General features: G+C 41.5%; 1 protein-coding gene across 2 annotated transcripts in view; it reads left to right on the forward strand.

Moving 5' to 3' along the window:
- UST (uronyl 2-sulfotransferase) overlaps positions 1-21,396 on the forward strand; it is a 770,399-nt gene that overhangs the window by 632,971 nt on the left and 116,032 nt on the right. For both annotated transcript variants that reach the window (XM_073627439.1, XM_073627438.1), the window contains exon 5: positions 2,852-3,005. In XM_073627439.1, coding sequence (XP_073483540.1) covers positions 2,852-3,005 — 154 coding nt within the window. The remainder of the gene's footprint in view (positions 1-2,851; positions 3,006-21,396) is intronic.

The following is a 21,396-nucleotide window of genomic DNA, read 5'->3' on the forward strand; positions in this document are numbered from 1 at the left end:
TTTTAGCAAATGGCTGCAATATAATAAAGATTGAGGAATTTAAGGGGGTCTGAATACTTTCTGTCCCCACTGTACATTTTATTATTACTGAAAAGTTCTGTGGAGCGGTGTTTTGGTCTTTGTTAGTAGTGCATTATAAAGATATTCTTATTGAAAAGCATAGGAATTGCAGACGTAGCTGCTATGTGCAGCCCAACCTCTGCATCAATACCAAAAAATACAGGTAAAATATACTGTATATGAAAATAAAATGAAAAAAGTTGCATAACTACAACCAAAACACAAACATTTCCACTAGAGGGATACCTTGAGCCCTATACAGAAAAATCAATGTTACCAACCATGACTAAGTTGCTGGCTGCCTTACTTTTTTTGGAAAGGCGTCATACCAGATGGTCGCTGGTGAGATTGTGGGAATTTCCCAGTCCTTTTTTTCCCGCCTCCTCACCCAAGTCCTAATTGGATTCCATGCAATAGGGCCAAAATACATTTTTTTTTCCTAATTCTTGCCAGGAGTAGGATCAGATAGAAAAAAAGATTTTTTTATTATTACCGGAATACCCAATGTGCTCGGTGAAATTGACTGTACCCATGTCGCCTTTTTTGCACCATCGTTTAAGGATTACGCCTACAGGATATGATGTTCACACACAGGATGTGACGTTCATGCAAGATGCTTGCGATAACTTCCCGCACAATTTCATGTGGTATTTTTGGAAAGATAACACATGCAAGTTTTTAAGGAGAGTGTCTTTGTGAATTGCAGTTTTATTTATGAACGTTGTGCGATATGTTACCGCATATTCGGATGCGATAACATATCGCTTAGTGAATTGTGCCCAGAGTCTCTGATCACTGCCACACCTGTTATATGATAATGTTGTACTGCATTGGTGATAGTATGTTAAATAAAAAAAATAGAGATAACATTTGTTTTTTCATTTCTTCATTCTCAAAAAAATTGTGACAAAAAATTACCATACCTCTTACTAAATACCTTGGACTTTTACTTTCCAAAAAGGGGTCATTTATGGAATATTTGTACTGTCCTGGTGTTTTCAGGCCTCAAGAAAAGAGATGTGGGCCATTGGTACATCAGGATTGATCGATTTTCAGATTTTATAGTTTGTGGACTCTATAACTGTCGTACAGACTTAAACAATGTACACTGATTTGGGTTATTACCAAAAAAATTTAGCGGAATACATTTTGGCCTAAATTTATGAAGAAAAATTATTCATTTGCAAAATTTTAGAACAGAAACAAAGAAAAATTAGTTTTTTTCTTCAAAATGTTGAGTCTTTTTTCATTTATTTAGCAAAAAAAAAAAAAAAACCCAGTGGTGATTAAATATCACCAAAAGAAAGCTCTATTTGTGTGAAAACCATGATAAAAATTGAATATGGGTACAGTGTTGCACGAGCGCGCAATTGTCATTCAAAGAACAACAGCGCTGAAAGCTGAAAATTGGCCTTTGCAGAAAGGGGATAAAAGTGCCCTGTATTGAAGTGGTTAAACTGTTTTGCCACTAGCCAATTCTTAAGACGTTAAGGGCTTTAGTTTTTTTTTTTAACCACTTCAATACCAGGCACTTTCCCCCCTTCCTGCCCAAGCCCATTTTCTGCTGTCGCTTTTTAAATGACAAATCCGCGGTCGTGCTACATTGTACCCAAACAAAATTTGTATATTTTTTTTCCACAAATAGAGCTTTATTTTGGTAGTATTTGATCACCTCCGGGGTTTTAATTTGTTGCTAAACAAATAAAAAAGGACTGAGAATTTTGAAAAAAAAAAAAGTTTTTCTTCGTTTCTGTTGTAAAATTTTGTAAATAAGTAAGATTTCTTCTTCACTGATGAGACTGCACTGACGGGCACCGATAAGGTGGCCATTGATGAGGTGGCACTGATGAGCACTAATATCCAGCACTGATGGGCACTGCTAGGTGGCACTGATATGCAGCGCAGGTGGGCATTGATAGGTGCCACTGATGGGCACTCATAGGTGGCACTGATGGGCACTGAAAGGCAGCACTGATGGGTACTTATGGGTGGCACTGATGGGCACTGGTAGGTGGCACTGATGGGTGGCACTGAGGGACACTGATGGGCATCACTGATTGGTCATATGTGGGTATTGATTGGCATTATTTGTGGCCATGGGTGGCATACTTGGTGGTCATCAATTTTGGTCATCCCTGGTGATCCTGGTGGTCATCAGTTTTGGTCATCCCTGGTGGTCCTGGTGGCATCCCTGGTGGTCCTTGATGGGCATCCTTGGGGTGCTGCACTGCTATTCAATCCCCCCCCCCCCCGTCGGCTCTCCTCTACTCACGTCTGTCAGACCTGATACGCGGCTTTTCCTGTTTACACCGTGATCATCTATGATTGGACACAGTTGATCACATGGTAAAGAGCCTCCATCAGAGCCTCTTTACCCAGATCAGAGATGCGGTGTGTCAGACTGACCCACCACATTAACGATCGCTGCGTGGATGCGCGATGGCGGGTTATCCTGATCACGTCATATGACGTCCGGTCAGGATAACAGAACCACTTTGCGCATGTCATATTGCTATATGGCGGGCGGGAAGTGGTTAAAGACTATAGCTTTTAGGTCTGTTATGACTGCTGCTTCCAATTATTTAATACAGGATACATGCTGGATATTCATAGACCCTGGGTTAAAGGCATGCACTTTTGGGTGATTAGATGCTGGCAAAGCTTTGCTGGACACCCCCCCCCCCTTTTGGAACCCTCCCATGTACCACGTAAACGAAACCACTTGATTAGCGTACTGTGAGATCAGTACTCAATACCAGCTAATATAATCATTTTTGTTCTATGTTTTTAGGTTTGGTGCAGAACAACCAGTGTTCATTAACATAATTCGAGACCCTGTAAACCGATTTCTCTCCAACTATTTTTTTCGACGATTTGGAGACTGGAGAGGAGAACAGAATCACATGGTCCGTACACCAGGCATGAAGGAAGAGGAGAGGTACTTGGTAAGTTTGGTAAAGTACAGAAGAAGTTTCAGTTTAGGTTAGGAACCCCAAGGAATTAATCACTAAATATTACTTCTTTCTACATTCTAGTCTATCTATAATTGTATACGACTTCCCCTGTTTCTCCTATTGACAGCTGAGGTGGGGGGATGGGGCTAACCACTGTGTATAGAAGGACCTATGTGCTAGAATTACAGCCACAAACACACCCCCATTTTTCAGTCAACAGCAACATTTTATTTACATAACTTATAGTGGTTAAGTGGGTGTAATCAAGTGGGTGGAGTTTTCTGAGTACCTCCTCCAGTCCAGTGTCTGCATTAGCACTGGCTGTCAAAGAGCCTATCAGGAGCCAATTTTTGAACATTTTTGAACATGAGCAAAAAGCAGTTAACATGGGGATAGCATTTTAATTTAAGAAAATTAGCATACCTAACTGTCCGGCATTTAAAGGGACTGTCTCTCTTTGGTAAACAAATACCTCTGTCCCTCTTTCTTCCTTTGTTGTCCCTTTCTGAAGGATGGAACTTTATAAAGAAAATGTATTCTTTAATTATCAAAAGTCTTTTTCTGCACCAAACTTTTAATCCAAATTCAATATTATCACATTTATAATCTTAAGAAGCCCAGTAATAATGAAAGTAGTGTTAAAAATGCATTGTTAGTTTAACCAATATTTTTTTCCATATTAATTCTTACCCATCCGCATAACTGGAGGTGTGGCAGAGGTATTTCCTTTGTGTGCCCTGTGTATCCCTCTTTACTGTTTTAAAATGTCGAGAGGTATTACAGCAAACCTCTGGGATTTTAAAAGGTCAAATTAAAAAGAATCCTGTAGGGGGAGTGGGTGGGTATCTCAACAATAAAGTCCTGAAGGTACAGTATTCAGAGCGCTTCACTTTTTCCACATTTTGTTATGTTACAGCCTTATTCCAAAATGTATTACATTAATTATTTTCCTCAAAATTCTACAAACAATACCGCATAATGACAACGAGAAAGAAGCTTGTTTAAAATCTTTGCAAATTTATAAAAAATACATGTACAGAATTATTTACCGCCTTTGCCATGACACTCAAAATTGAGGTGCATCCTGTTTCCACTGATCATCCTTGAGATGTTTCTACAACTTAACTGATGTCCACCTGTGATGCATTCAGTTGATTGGACATGGTTTGGAAAGGCACACACCTGTCTATACAAGGTCCCACAGTTAACAGTGCATGTCAGAGCACAAACCAAGCCATGAAGTCCAAGGAAATGTCTGTAGACCTCCAAGACAAGATTGTCTTGGAGGTCTACAGAAAACTTTCTGCAGCATTGAAGGTCCCAATGAGCACAGTGGCCTCCATCATCTGTAAATGGAAGAAGTTTGGAATCACCAGGACTCTTCTTAAAGGGGGCCGCCCGGCCAGACTGAGCGATCGTGTGAGAAGGGTCTTAGTCAGAAAGGTGACCAAGAACCTCATGGTCACTCTGACAGAACTCCAGTGTTTCTCTGTGGATAGAGGAGAACCTTCCAGAAGAACAACCATCTCTGAAGCACTCCGCCAATCAGACCTGTATGGTAGAGTGGCCAGACGGAAGCCACTCCTCAGTAAAAGGCACATGACAGCCCGTCTAAAGTTTGCCAAAAGGCACCTGAAGGACTCATAGACCATGAGAAACATTATTATCTGGTCTGATGAAACAAAGATTGAACTCTTTGGCCTGAATGGCAAGCATCATGTCTGGAGGAAACCAGGTACTGCTAGTCACCTGGCCCATATCATCCCTACAGTGAAACATGGTAATGGCAGCATCATGCTGTGGGGATGTGTTTCAGCGGCAGGGACTGGGAGACTAGTCAGGATCAAGGGAAAAATGAATGCAGCGATGTACAGAGATATCCGTGATGCTGCTCCAGAGCGCTCTGGACGTTAAACTGTGGCAAAGGTTCAGCTTCCAACAGGACAAAGACCCTAAGCACACAGTCAAGATACAAAGGATACATCAAAGGAGTGTCTAACTCTGAATGTCCTTGAGTGGCCCATCCAGAGCTCAGACTTGAACCCGATTGAACATCTCTGGAGAGATCTGAAAATGCCTGTGCACCGACGTTCCCCATCCAACCTGATGGAGCTTGAGAAGTCCTGCAAAGAGGAATGGGAGAAACTGCCCAAAAATAGGTGTGCCAAGCTTGTAGCATCATACTCAAAAAGACTTGAAGCTGTAATTGGTGCTAAAGGTGCTTCTACAAAGTATCGAGCAAAGGCTGTGAATACTTATGTACATGGGATTTTTTTTTTTTTTTTTAATAAATTTACTAAGATTTCAAACAAACTTTTTTCACGTTGTCATTGTGGGGTTTTGTTTGTAGAATTTTGAAGAAAATAATGAATTTAATCGATTTTGAAATAAGGCTGTAACATAACAAACTGTGGAAAAGGTGAAGCACTGTGAATACTTTCTGGATTCACTGTATATGGCAAATGGTCTGATGGTTTAAAGTGACACCTAACTCACATTTTTATCAAATAAAATAGATGCAGTATATTTAAATACAGTGTATGTAGAATGTACCTTTCTCTCTCTTCCTTTGTTTCGTCTCTCAAATGCAAGCTTTTTTTCTGCTATTCCTAGACTCCCTGTTCTAGGTGACTAGGTTTGTTCTTCATGCCCCCCTTTTGTATGTGAACATATTCACCCTCTCCTGCTTGCCCCCGAGATGAAGTATCTACATATAGACACATTCAGCTCTGTGGGGTTTTATTACATGTAGACAGAACATGTAGCCAAAAATAACAGTACTGCTCACTCTACACAAGTAGCTGTGAAAAGCATCCGTAGAGAATAGGTAGCATGCACAGGACAAAAAGAAACCTGAAAACAACCATAACCTTTTAAACAAAAATAAATAAATAAAAAATAGCTGATATACTTAATATTTTAGAATGATTGATGTAAAAAAAGGTAGTTTAGTTTTACTTTACTTTACCTTTGCTTCGATTGAACAAACTTTATTGAACGTGCATGAACTATAATGAATCAAGTACATCACTGCCTGAATAGCCAGACATTTTTTAATCTTCGCTTGTACATGAAAATTATTGTGTTTAGTAGACATTTAGCTTCAGCGGGCATATACCAAGTATTTAGAAAGGATACAGTATATTTTCAGTGTTTCGTACGTGATAAATGCTTTCTAAAGCCTGATGAAAGCTTGGTAAAATCTACAGTATACTTGTTAAAGATACATCAGCTATCAGTATTAATATCTTTGTTCATCACCAGATTAGAGATGAAGGGTTCTTAGAGGGCTTCAAGAAAGCAAATTTCTTAAAGTGGATGTAAACCCTCACATATGCCCAGTGAAGTGAACAGCCTCAGATGATACACAGAGATGAAACAAATCTCCCTACATAAGTTTTACATGTGTATCTGCTGTCTTCATCTGTATATATCATTTAGAAAATGTACGTCCTGTTAAAGTTTTTCTCTTCCTGGTTAGCACTGGGAGTGGATTATTGGCATATAGCCAAGAAAGCTGATTGGAGGAAAGGCACACACCCCTCTCCTCATAGGCAAAGGAAGAAAGGAATGTGCACAGCTCTGCTCTTAGACGGCAACCTGACTGCTAATCCATTTATAGCAACCTCATCTGACACACACTTCAATTTCCCATCTCGAAATGTATGAGAAGTTATCAGGCTGATAACAGAGCTACGGAATCAAGAGACAGCTACGGGACATAGTGCTTCAGAGAGACATAACAAAACATTGCAGATATATGTGCCCAGCTCAAATTTCATGAATCAGGTTTACATCCACTTTAAATACAGTGCAAACCTGTGTTAAATGTGATGCTTTTTAAGCTAGCAACAATTAAATTTGCCTATTGTACATAGTGCTAATGAGTTCCTTTTGTTTTTGTCAGATAGTATAGGTGTAGCAAGGCCATATTTATTTCTATGTTCCAATCAGCCAAGCCAATCTGATCAGCCAAGGTAGTAGCCACTGATTTTCTGATCACTAGTCCCCATGGCTGGTGGATGACCAGCAAACTGATAACACTACATCTATTTATCAGTACCAACCCTTTCACTGCCAGACCCTGCATTCTACTTTAAATTTAGGTTGCCAGGCCATTTTTGAAATTTTTCCATAGTTTTTTTTTTTTTTTACCTTTCAAAGTTTGTTAAAGACCCTCCAAAACAGGGGTGTCCATCCTGCAACTCACAGCTGCATGAAGCCCAAGACGGCTACGAATGTGGCTCAACACAAAATCAGAAATGTACTTTAAAATGTTAACAATTTTTTTTTTTTTTTGTAAAAATGCTTTTAAACTTGGCAAACATATGCACCCTAAGAAAAATTTGACCGTGTCTATTCCTAAGGAAGAATATCACACTCTTCACAGTCACGGCTTATTCATGCCATCAGTTTTTAGCTGCACCTATATTTGTGAGCAACTATCTTCAAGGATGAAGCACACGAGCACCTTGCTGTCCATTGAACCAGACATTGATGTGTGTTAGTTTATCAAAACCGTATCTAATAGTTTTATGGTTCCCTCTTTTACTTTTATAATAAAATATATTACAAAAAGAATGAAGTTTTATCACTCAGATAGGTATATTATCTATATCAGTGATGGTTTGTGATCTGCCCCACTTTTTCTGCTCATCAGCTGTGTATTTTGTGTGGCCCAAGACTATTCCTTTTTTTTCCAGTGTGGCCCAGGAAGGTCAAAAGGTTGGACACCCCTGCCCCAAAACATTTTTCTAAAAGAAAATGACTGGTAGAATAAAAAGAAGGTGCTACAGTTTTTTAGGTCCCGTGATAGTCAAGCAAATGTTAATCAAAATTATAATCTTGCTAAAAATAAACAATCATTTTTAACCAACAAAAACGCAGCAAAATTTATAAACTCACAAAATTCCTGCTAAATTCCTACAAAAGATAAAACTGTATTAAGTTAATAAAAAGCACATATTTGTCAATTTTAACCACTTGAAAATTTACCCCCCCCCCATGACCAGGCCATTTTTTGCAATATGGCACTGCGTTACTTTAACTGACTGTATTTGTGTGCCCAAGAGTCAATATTTGCATATTTGCGTACTGCTGTAGGGAGCAGCTTATACGGTTCATTGACAGGCTGACATAAGTTATGGTTGAGTGTATGAAACCACACATCTGAGTGGTTATATGCATATAGGAATTTATGAAATAAAAGATAATTGTGGTGCAAAACAGCCAATAACCTTAATAATGGTAAAGACTTAGTACTAAGTTCATAAGTCCAGAGGAGTAACAGACTAGCTTGCTTGTCCTCAGACTTGCTTGTCGCAGTTAGAAGTGTATCTGTAATATAGTAAATGAACACCAAAGAGCCCATCTAAGTGCGGCAAGTTAATAATTTATTGAAAAAACAACAAATAATGAACTCACATTCAGTAGAGTAAAAAAAGATATATCATATAAGCAATTGTGGTCATCTCAGGGACCCAAGTCAGACAGCAGTGATCTGGGTTAATGTAATGCAGAGCCACCAGAAGCATATATACAGTATCTCACAAAAGTGAGTACACTCCTCAAATTTTTGTAAATATATTTTTATATCTTTTCATGTGACAACACTAAAGAAATGACACTTTGCTACAATGTAAAGTAGTGAGTGTGCAGCTTGTATAACAGTGTCAATTTACTGTCCATAACTCAACACACAGCCATTAATGTCTAAACCGCTGGCAACAAAAGTGAGTACACACCTAAAGTGAAAATGTCCAAATTGGGCCTAATTAGCCATTTTCCCTCCCTGCTGTCATGTGACTCGTTAGTGTTACAAGGTCTCAGGTGTGAATGAGGAGCGGGTGTGTTAAATTTGGAGTTATCGCTTTCACTCTCTCATACTGGTCATTGGAAGTTCAACATGGCACCTCATGGCAAAGAAATCTCTGAGGATATGAAAAAAATAACTTTTGCTCTACATAAAAATGGCCTAGGCTATAAGAAGATTGGCAAGACCCTGAAACTGAGCTGCAGCATGGTGGCCAAGACCATACAACGGTTTAACAGGACAGGTTCCACTCAGAACAGGCCTCGCCATGGTCGACCAACGAAGTTGAGTGCACATGCTCAGCATTATATCCAAAGGTTGTCTTTGGGAAATAGACGTATGAGTGGTGCCAGCATTGCTACAGAGGTTAAAGGGGTGGGGGGTCTGTCAGTGCTCAGACCATACGTCGCACACTGCATCAAATTGGTCTGCATAGCTGTCGTCCCAGAAGAAAGCCTCTTCTAAAGATGATGCATAAGAAAGCCCAGCAGACAGTTTGCTGAAGACAAGTGGACATGGATTACTGGAACCATACCCTGTGGTTCAATGGGACAAAGATAAACTTATTTGGTTCACATGGTGTCAAGTGTCTGTGGCAGCAACCAGTTGAGGAGTACAAAGACAAGTGTGTCTTGCCTACAGTCAAGCATGGTGGTAGGAATGTCATGGTCTGGGGCTGCATGAGTGCTGCCGGCACTGGGGAGCTACAGTTCATTGAGGGAACCATGAATGCCAACATGTACTGTGATGTACTGAAGCAGGGCATGATCCCCTCCCTTCAGAGACTGGGCCGCAGGGCAGTATTCCAACATGATAACGACCTCAAACACACCTCCAAGATGACTACTCCCTTGCTAAAGAAGCTGATGGACTGGCCAATCATGTCTCCTTACCTAAACCCTATTGAGCATCTGTGGGGCATCCTCAAACGGAAGGTGGAGGAGCGCAAGGTCTCTAACATCCACCAGCTCAGTGATGTCATCATGGAGGAATGGAAAAGGACTCCAGTGGCAACCTGTGAAGCTCTGGTGAACTCCATGCCCAAGAGGGTTAAGGCAGTGCTGGAAAATAATGGTTGCCACTCAAAATATTGATAGAGAGAGAGAGATATCACCTCTCTGAAAGAGGTCTGTGCGGAACAAACATTTTCTCTATGCTGGAAGTAACAGGTGCAGGCAATGCTGGTAATTAAGAGGTAAACGAAAAATCCTGGACAGCCGCACTCAAAAGAAATCTTCGATCTCTATTTAAATATGATCATAAAAATACATGCCACAGCATCACAAAGCAGGAAAGCTGACGCGTTTCACACTGTAGTCAGTGCTTAATCATAGCCATGATATGGCTTTATTTAAATATGATTTATGATCATATTTAAATAAAGATCGAAGATTTCTTTAGAGTGCGGCTGTCCAGGATTTTTCGTTTACCACAAAATATTGATACTTTGGGCCCAATTTGATATTGATATTGCAGTGTAAATAAATGAACTTGCACACTAATTGCAATCAAATATATAATTGGAATTTATGTGAAAGAGAAAAACACACAGTTCTGGAAAATATATAGGAAGTTAGTCCACATGAAATGTATATAGAAGACTCCAAGCGGGAAATTCCTTCAGGGGGGTTTCACCACCAAAAAACATGCATATCCTTCTGTGACACCAATCCTCCTATTAATGGGGACGCTTACAGGATTGCGTGGACAATCTATTTCCACAGTGGTCAGATAAACAGATAAACCTCTGCAAGGCAACATAAGCAGTCAAGCCTCTAGAACCCACTGATGATTTTTGAAATTTCTGCAAAGGTGTCTAACTCACATCAAGATGTCCCAATCAGCCAAGACCAAGTGGCATGTATATACAGAATAAAGCACAAATAGTATAATATTGAACAAATTTATTAGTAAAGACAAAAAACTACTTACAAATGTTAAAAACGTTGATAAAATAGTTTTGCCGGCAAACAGAAAACAGAATCACCCACTCTTCTGGAGTTACATGGGGCGTGATGACGTCAGCTCGTAGCTCCGCCCGATATGTTTAGTCATATGTGACATCTTCACCTTTAATATTGAACTCTAGGCAAGCAGATAAAAACACCAAATGATTGTGTTTGTCTATGCCGTTTTGGGCTTTACTGTACAAAGATTTGGAACACAACACAGCCCCACTGGCAGGGAGAAAGACCTGATTTTTTTGATGCAGTTCAGTAACAGAACACCTGTGCATCCCCATGCAGGCAAACACAGCCCCGCACAAGTGTATGCTGTAGTACGCCCATGGGAATGTGGCCTTCGTTATGTTTTTTATTTTCTTTAATTATTCAAAAATCTGTTTTATTGACAAAAAATATGCCAGTATACAAAAAAAGTTGTTCAACAACCATATACTGTATTACAGAAGCAGAAGAAGCTGCATATTGTGTACGTACTATGCGTGTAGCATAAAGCAAGTAAAAAATCCCATAGTTACAAGTCCATAGAAGAATGACATCAGGGTATTGTGGGAGGGCTCCATAGCAAAACCTGAAGAAAAAATCGTGTCTCTATGAACAATGTAATTATCCCATAGAAGAGATGGTCTAAAGACGGCTCAGGTCTGATACCCTTAGTATTATGCTCTTAACCCCCTAGAAGTCCATCTTCACCTCAGCCTTGACTCTGAGCTCCTAGAGTTGATTTTTCACTCTGGGTCCATTGTTACCTCTCCCTCCACTCTCTCCAGCAGATCTCTCCCTCTTTCTTTTCCTTTTTCTTCTCTATTCTTACTAATCTTGTTTCCTGCTTTGTCTTTGCCCCCCCCTTTTAATATAATATTTTGTTTTCCTTTATTTCATTGTTATTTTTATTTCTATTTTTTTCTTTTTTTACCTATGTAATGTGGAACAACTTTTTTCCCTACACTGTTGAATCATGACACCTGCCAAAATGCTTCCTGTCTTACTGCTCATTGACCTGAGGCCAGCCATACGCGATAGCCACTGAGCTGCCTCACTGTCCCCTTTTTTCACTATTGGATGTCGTGCTTACATTAAGACTGCTGAGGAAATGTGAGGTAGAGAGAGAGAGAAAAAAAAAAGAAGGGGGGGTAGAGCAGGAGGGTCTCGCAGGGGACCATGAGGTCTCTTGGGCACTGATTTCTCCCAGCCAAAAGCCTCAGATGTAAAATGCATATCTGATGTTGAGTCGGGTGTGCGTTTTTACCTTTCAGTTTCACATCTGCTTGGGTATGGATAGGGTATATGATGAGTCTGGAAGGCCTAACAAGCATCTATATGTTTCGGTTGTTTGAAAATGCCCACGTAAATGGATGTGAATTTGATGAGGGAGTCCTTTTCGACACTGATCAGTTCCTCCATTTCGGCAATTTGTATTATGTGGGTGAGCCATTTTGCCAGGGAAGGGGGGTCAATTGTGTCCTCCTTTCATTTTTTTAAATATTTTATATTTTTACAATTTTATCTTTTTATTATTTTTTTAATAGCCCTGTTTCGGCGAGGAGCTTCCATGAAACTTTAGGGGTCTAAACAGATTAAGGGATTGAGGACACAGTTCACCAATTCACTTCTCTCTACTGCAGAATGAAGAACAGGAAGCGCTTACTTAATACCCACTTAAAGTGGATGTAAACCCAATTCATGAAATTTGGGTCGGCCACATACAGTGGATATAAAAAGTCTACCCACCCCTGTTAAAATGTCAAGTTTCTCTGATGTAAAAAAAATGAGACAAAGATAAATCATTTCAGATTTTTTTCCACCTTTAATGTGACTTGTAAACTGTACAACACAGTTGAACAACAAACTGAAATCTTTTAGGTAGAGGGAAGTAAAAATAAAAAAATAAAATAATTTAATTGCATAAGTGTGCACACCCTTACACTAATATTTTGTTGATTGCACATCTTAACTTGGCAATATTTTCTCACTACTCTTTGCAAAAACATTCCAAATCTGTCAGATTGCGAGGCCATCTCCTGTGCACAGCCCTCTTCAGATCACCCCACAGATTTTCAATGGGTTTCAGGTCTGGGCTCTGGCTGGGCCATTCCAAAACTTGAATCTTCTTCTGGTGAAACCATTCCTTTGTTGGTTTGGATGTATGCTTTAGGTCGTTCTAATGCTGAAAGATGAAGTTCCCCTTCATGTTCAGCTTTCTAGTAGAAGCCTGAAGGCTTTGTGCCAATATTGACTGGTATTTGGAACTGTTCAAAATTCCCTCTACTTTGATTAAGGCCCCTGTTCCAGCTGAAGAAAAACAGCCCCAAAGCATGATGCTGCCACCACCATGCTTCACTGTGGCTATGGTGTTCTTTTAGTGATGTGCAGTGTTGTTTTTGCTCCAAACCAATCTTTTGGAATTAAAGCGGAGTTCCACCCAAAAATGGAACTTTTGCTTTGAGTGAAGATGACCCCCTGACATGCCACATTTGGCATGTAATTTTTCATTTTTTTGGGGAGGGGAGTGGATACCCTCTTTTTATGGGCATCCAGCTCCCACTTCCGGGGCTCCGTGGAGCTGGAAGGAAGTTGACCTCTCCCCTCTCCCTCTGTGCAATCTTCTGGGACACGTCACAGGTCCCAGAAGATTGCCCAGCCAATCACAGCGTGCAGCCACAGCCAGGCGCCCATAGTCACAATGCCGTCACCTAGGAGAGGAGCGGGGCTTCGTTCATCCACATCGCTGGACCGTGGGACAGGTGAGTGTCCGATTATTAAAAGTCAGCAGCTACACTTTTGTAGCTGCTGACTTTTATATGGGTGGAACTCTGCTTTAAAGCCAAAAAAAGTTTAACCCTGGTTTCATCAGACCATAACACATTTTCCCACATGCTTTCAGATGTGTTTTGCAAAATTTAGCCAGGCTTGGATGTTTTTCCTCATAAGAAAAGGCTTCCGTCTTGCCACTGTACCCCATAGCCCAGGCATATGAAGAATACAGGAGATTGTTGTCACATGTACCACAGCCAGCACTTGCCAGATATTCCTGCAGCTCCTTTAATGTTGCTGTAGACCTCTTGGCAGCCTCCCTGACCAGTTTTCATCTCGTCTTTTCATCAATTTTGGAGGGACGTCCAGTTCTTTGTAATTTCACTGTTGTGCCATATTTTCTCCACTTGATGATGACTGTCTTTACCAGGCCCGGACTGGGCCCAAAAATAGGCCTGGGCATTTTAGACTAAGCAGCCCGAAGGGTGTCGGAGGCATTCACACGGGGGGTGGGGGGGTTGGTGACAAGATTTGGGGTTTCAGGATATGTTGATTTGATTAGGTACGTGTTTTAGTTTAATGTGACAGATTGGGGCCAGTGTAGGTCACAGCTGCCATATGATGTTGTTTTTTTGTCTTACTTTAAAGTGGTTGTATACCCTTTTTATTATTTTTACCTAAAGGTAAGCAATAAATTATTACTCACAGAGCCAATTATAAAAAAAAATCATAGTTACCATTAAGGGCTCTTGCCCTGGAGCATCAGATCTAACCCCTTCATCAGCGGGAAGAGGAGTGAGTGTACACTTCATGTGCAGGTAGCGAGTATGAGACACTTCATGGGCTTGGAGTGGGCATACACTTCATGTGCAGGAGTCGAGTTTGAGACCCGCCTCCCGCATTTGTAAGCCAGCAAGGTGCTGCGGTCGCATATAGGGAAGGTAATGACCTCGGCTTCTCCTCTACTGGCGTCCTGGTTGCCAGGTGACGGTGGCTACGGGGCGCATGCGCAAACCGTGACTTTCAGTTGCCATAGTGGGCGGGGGAATTGAGAGACATTCCGATCCTCCCACCACGGCATATACGTGCATAATTATCCACCCGTGGCCGGCCCTGCCAGCGCGAACTGCGACTTTCAGTTGCCATGGTTGCCAGCTCCTTTTAAGACATGTGGCCCGGCGGCCTCCGGCCCACCGGGCACATGCCCGGTCTGCCCTATGGCCAGTCCGGGCCTGGTCTTTACTGTGTTTCATGGTATATCTAATGCCTTGGAAATTCTTTTGTACTCTTCTCCTGCCTGATACCTTTTAACAATGAGATCCCTCTGATGCTTTGGAAGCTCTCTGCGGACAATGGCTTTTGCTGTAGGATGCGACTAAGAAAATGTCAGGAAAGACCTACTAGAACAGCTGATGGCAGGTGTGTGCTGACTCCTATTTAACATCAGTTTGAATGTGATTGCTTAATTCTGAACATAGCTATATCCCCAGTTATAAAGGGTGTGCACACTTGTGCAACCACAATTTTTTATTTTTGTATCTTTACTTTCTCTCCCTAAAAGATTTCAGTTTGTTTTTTAATTGATTTGTACAGTTTATAGGTCACATTAAAGGTGGAAAAAGTTCTGAAATGATTTACCTTTGTCTCATTTTTTTACATCACAGAAACCTGACATTTTAACAGGGGTGTGTAGACTTTTTATATCCACTGTATATCTGCAGTGTTGTGTTCTCTCTCTTCAAACCACTATGTCCCATAACCATCTCCTGCTCTGTTCTACTGTTATCAGCCTGATAACTGCTGACAAGTTCTCCATCACATATGATAAAAGCAACCAGAGATTTGTGTTGGGAAGGATGCTATAAATAGATTAGCACAGAGCTGAACAATTCAACAAACAGATCTGAAAGTCTTTACCTATGAGGAGAAGGGGTTTGTGCCTTTCCTCTAATCAGCTGTCTTGGCTGTATGCCCAGGCTTCACTGCAGTGCCAACCAGGAAGAGAAAATCTCCTAACACGAAGTTCACTTGCTAAACACTACATAAAAGCTGAAGACAGCAGATATAGAAAACTTATGTAGGGAGATTTGTTTCATCTCTGTTTATCATCTGAGGCTGTTCACTTCACTGGGTATATGTGAGGGTTTACATTCACTTTAAGTAGCTAGCCTCTGTTAATGCACAGAAAGAGCAAATCCTCTTACTTAATCTGTACCTGTTTCTTTGTAGCCCTGTTTCCTTTATAGCCTTCTAAAGCACACACATCAAAAGGTATTTCTGAGCTTCCAGAAGGCTAGAGGCAGGGATCTGACATCACACACTGCACAGCACAGAGCTGAGGAGGAAATGGACACACACCCCTCTATACAGTCTCATAAGGAAACATGTACAACTGAGGCTATAAGTCACCCCCGGTATGTTGAGGGGGGCAGGACTTTCTCCCAGGATTGCCTGGTGTCGATTTAAAGGGGAACTATGGGATTTAAAAAAAAGAAACATACATACTTAACTCCATGATGCAGAACAGGGAGGGGATGGGAGCAGCTGGCTCTGGTTCTGTTGCATGTAGAGAGGCAGAGCCAGCTCTTAATCAAGCAGCAGGTTGGATCCTGACAATGCTGTCAAGGTGCTTCCTGAGCCTGGAGCAGCTTTGCTCCATCAACAGATAGTGCGCAATAACCCGCTATTAAGCTGACTTTGAGTCAAAGGAGCACAAAAGTAATTGTACTCCTGTGACCCAGAAAATAAGTACGACTAAAAAAGCTTTGGCCATACATCTATTTTAACATGTCAGAATTTAAAGGAAAAAGTCCAAATCAGAGGAAGGAGAGAGCAGCTAGAAATCACATTAGGTGCTATAGACTGAGTACACACTATAGAACACTAGATAGTTGGTACTCTTCTTAAACGTGAAGCTGCTAAGACTGGCGCAAACGTTTTGTCGAAAACCCAAGGAGCTGCAGCTAAGCCGAAAGGTAAGGGTTGTGAATTAGTAGTGCTACCAACAACAGAAGAACTGCTGATACCACAGAAAAAATGGATGCTTAGCCTGGGTTCACACTATTGCGATGCAGGAACCAGCGCGATTCCAGTGCCGGTTCCCGCATTGCATCACCCTCGCACACTGCCCTCTGTGAACCGCTGCAGGTGTCAATACAAAGTTAATGACACTCCTAAGTCGGTTCGCAGATCGCAGTGCGTACTGTATATTCGCACAGGAATCAGATTGCATGGGTGTGAACACCCATGTGATCCAATTCCAGTGTGGAGAAAAAAGGTTCCTGCACCTTTTTTGTGCAAATCCAATGCGAGTTCAGCCATACAATTGTATGGCTGACTTCGCATTGCACAGACATTGCATGTGATCAACACAGCAATGCGGTGCAAATCGCATGCAACGTCTGTGTTAGCATATGTGTGAACCCAGGCTTAAAGTTATTCTTTCTTGATGTTTTTAATTGCCAGTAAGTCCCCCTGAGGCAACCCCTGAAATCTTTCTACAGTAGGTACCGGAATCACCACCCTCTGGGCCAGGAGTCCCTTGATGAAAGTCCGCCAACCTCTATGGAGACATGTGCAGGTTGGTGGCAAAAAAAGCTTCTGTGGAGGCGGTTTGTAATTAAATTTTTTACTCTAAGGGTAACAATTCACAAACCTATTTGTTTGACACATGGGCTACCCAGAAATCTGTGAATGCCAGAAGTCGGCCATTCGGCTTCCGTTGGATGGGCTGGGACATAACTTCTTGAAAATGGGAAGGAGGGCTTTTCCCCTGACTTGGCAGGCTTGGATAGTGGTGTTATGCAAATGAAGAACATGATTTTTGTTAACCCTTTGATGCCAGAGTCACACATATGTGCAGCATCTTCTGAGGTGCCACATATATTCACGCCTGTGTTTGTGGTGGAAGTGCACTGCATAGCGCACTCCCAGCATAGAAGACAAGTTATCACTAACCGCTCTGGGTCTCATGCAATTAGAAGACAGGAGGATCAGTTCCTGATCACATGATTTCCAGGATAGCCTGTGATTGGGCCTGGTATTGATTGCAGGGGGGGGCCCCCACGCTGTTTTTGCATTCAGCTGTCAGCAGGGAACCCCCCTGACAGCTGATGACTCATCCGTTGTTAAGGATGCGGCGGGCGGCTTCCCAGCCCACCCCTTAACAACCAGCTATTTATTGGTTGTTAAGGACACTGGGGGCCTCCTCTTCCAAAAAAAAAAAACTCTGCTTGATGTAGTTAAAAATGGGCAGTTAAAAAAATGTCTGACGCCCAAAACAGCAGCTGTAAAACGCCCATTGTCATTACAAATCTCAAACCTGGAGGACTAGTTCACCAATTTCTGATTGTAGACTAAGATAGCCATATATAAACTTCACATTTTTACCTCACCACTACCAGCTACAGAATGTTATTAATTTGTCAGCTTAACTATTAGTGGAACAGTAATTTTGTTGTGTCTGATTACATGCACTCAGACAGTCTTGAAGTTAATTTTAGATAAATTATTAAGGTTTTTAGTTATTATGTAGCCATGTCATCCCACTTACTTGTGACCTTATATTGCAATTATCTCTGTTAGCAATATCTCTCAGAGAATGTTAAAGTAATAAGTAGCATATTAAAGACCATCTCGTGCTCAGGCTGCTGAATTGTCATAGTATGCAATGCATTGAAAATCTCTTGAATTGGATTAGGTTGTCTGAAAATATGTATTTAAAATTCAGACTTTGTTGTAATAAGCTGACAAACTAATTGTGTGTTTTGCAAGTGAAAAGTTAATTTTTAATGTACTGTACATTAGGGACACAGGATGAAGTATTTAGATACATTGGGTTATGTTACTGCCTTCAGGAGCATGGACACTGGCAAACAAAGCTGTAAGGATAGCCTGGTATACCCCACCCACTCCCAGCGTGTCTCAGTTTTCCGTTAGTGTCCTAGTAGAACAGATTCCTTTTTTTTTTTTTCTTACAAAATGCTTCATTCTATTTAGAACATACACAACAGAGCCGATTGGGTGACAACTACAAAACATACAGTATGTATGCAAATATGGGAATTGCAAACATAACATTGTTATGGTTTCTTACAACAAAAAGAATAAGTAAATCAGAACTTTAAACATCCCAAAAGGCAAAATTACACTTTATCTGAATGGAGTGTTAATTTTAAGGTTAGCTGAAATACCAGGCCAAAGAAATTGCAATTCCATGTAGAGCACACAGAAAGAAAAAAAAACAGAAAAGAGCTGGAAGCTCGGAAGGGTCATAACCAGGCCATGCTCTAAAGACCTAATAGGTTTACACGCTAATTCAAAGGAGATACAGAGTTAAAAGAAATGAAAAGAGGATGAGCAGGAAACAAAAGAAAGATCCTAGGAAAGGTAGAAAAAGAGAAGAAAGAAGAGATAAAGATAAAAAGGTCTCAGGGAACAGTGGATTAGGGTCCTCAGAGTGACATAAGGAGGTTATCAAAGCACGATGACTGAGCATGGGAAATCTAAGGCTACCAGACTTTAGAGAATTTTTTTGTGGGTGTCAACTAAAATGGGGATTCATTTTTTGTTGACCATAATATCAGTCATTCGCGCTTGATTGCCTCGAAACTGAGAATTGGGGATTACCATAGGCCAGGGGTCCTCAAACTACGGCCCGCGGGCCGAATCCGGCCCTACAGCATTTTTTATCCGGCCCGCTGACTGCCCCTTTAACATCGCAGCACTCCCCCTGCCCTCTGCTACTTTTATCACACAGGACGGGAAACATGACAGGTCTGGACAAAGGACCTTTTTGCGTTAAGAAGCAGGTGATTGGTTACTAGGCATCGGGGCGGTCCCAGGAATCAATCACCTGCCTTTCACTTGCAAAGTCCCGCCCTTTGTCTGGACCTACCTTGCTTCCTGTCTTGTTATGGGGGGATCTGTGATGGCGGAGTCTGTTATGGGGGGGATCTGTGATGGCGGAGTCTGTTATGGGGGGATCTGTGATGGCGGAGTCTGTTATGGGGGGATCTGTGATGGCGGAGTCTGTTATGGGGGGATCTGTGATATGGGGGGATCTGTGATGGCGGAGTCTGTTATGGGGGGATCTGTGATGGGGGAGTCTGTTATGGGGGGGACTAATATGGGGGGATCTGTGATGGGTGATTCTGTTATGGGGGGGATCTGTGATATGGGGGGCCTGTGATATGGGGGGATCTGTGATGGCGGAGTCTGTTATGGGGAAAGTCTGTGATGGGGCGTCTGTTATGGGGGTATCTGTGATGGGGGAAGTATGTGATATGGGGGAGTCTGTTATGGGGAGAATCTGTTATGTGGGGCTTTGTGATGGAGAGGAGTTTGTGTTGGGGGGCTTTGTGATGGGGGGATCTGTCATGGGGGGGCTTTGTGATGGGGGGATCTGTCATGGGGGGGCTTTGTTATGGGGTGAGTCTGTGATGGGGAGGGGGGTCTTTGATTGGGAGTGGTTCTGTAATGAGGGGAGTCTGTGAAATACTGATAATTTCATATTGATTACAATTGTTCTTTATTTTAAATATTGTACTGTTTTTTCCTGTTTTTTTTTTTTTTTGCACTACAAATAAGATGTGTGCATAGGAATTAGTTCATATTTTTTTAAACTATAGTGCGGCCCCCCAACAGTCTGAGGGACCGTGAACTGGCCCCCTGTCTAAAAAGTTTGAGGACCCCTGCCATAGGCTCTTGCTATGGTAAGTTTGGTTGCTGCAAAGAGATGCAATGCTAGTTGCCGCTCAGATTGGAGCAATTCCTCAATAGGTTTGCAAAAAAGAGCTTTGTAGCTTTTGATGTCTGCATGGAAGGGTGTACATAGAAGCCCATAAACCCAAACCCATAGTCTGCATATCTTAGGGCAGGACCACCATATGTTTACCACCCTCCTCAATTGGGAACAACCAAAGAAGTAGACAGATGGATAAGATGGAGTCAAATGAGTTGGCTTATAAAACCATGTTTACAAAGTTTTATGCCCCGTACACACGGTCGGATTTTCCGATGGACAATGTCCGATCGGAGCGTGTTGTCGGAAATTCCGACCGTGTGTGGGCTCCATTGGACATTTTCCATCGGATTTTCCGACACACAAAGTTGGACAGCAGGAGATAAAATTTTCCAACAACAAAATCCGATCGCGTCAATTCCGACCGTGTGTGGCCTGTTCCGACGCACACGCATGCTCAGAAGAAATTCCGACACGGGACAGCTCGTTCTGGTAAACGTAGCGTTCGGAATGGATACAGCACTTTCGTCACGCTGCAATGTTCAAAATGGTTTAATACAGCGCACTCTCTTCTTCTTTATAATGTGACAAGAATTAAGTCGTTTTGATGCTCATATTCACACACACTTCTCACAAACTTCTTTCGTTATATTTATCGGGATTCCCTCAATATATTTAGATTTCTCACATCTGACAACAAAATTTTTTGTTATTTTTGGACTTTAATGTAGATTCTTTTTTTGTGTTTCTCTTTTTTTTTTTTTTTTTTGTGATTTTGATTTGTACTCCCGAAAATGTTTGTGTGTGTTTTTGGTGACAAGTTCCCACAACTCCACTAATATGTTGTTCTATTTAAGCTGTAGGAGATTGTTTGGTGTTGTTGTCCCTTGTTAATTTCACATTGTACTTTAGAAATGTACCTGAATCCTCACCAACAAACTGTCCTTTTTGGATGAAAACACACACAGGAAAGTAGAATTTCCCTAAAAAAATTTTATTAAGGGCTCACAACTAAACAAAGAGGGAGGCAACGCTGGAGAAACTGCAGAAGTGGGTGAAGCCTTGGACCCCCAGGGCACACATCAATTATTTCAAAGCAAAATTGGTGGCCTG

The sequence above is a fragment of the Aquarana catesbeiana genome, linkage group LG04, assembly GCF_042186555.1.
Source record: "Aquarana catesbeiana isolate 2022-GZ linkage group LG04, ASM4218655v1, whole genome shotgun sequence".
In the NCBI taxonomy this organism is placed as follows: Eukaryota; Metazoa; Chordata; class Amphibia; order Anura; family Ranidae; genus Aquarana; species Aquarana catesbeiana.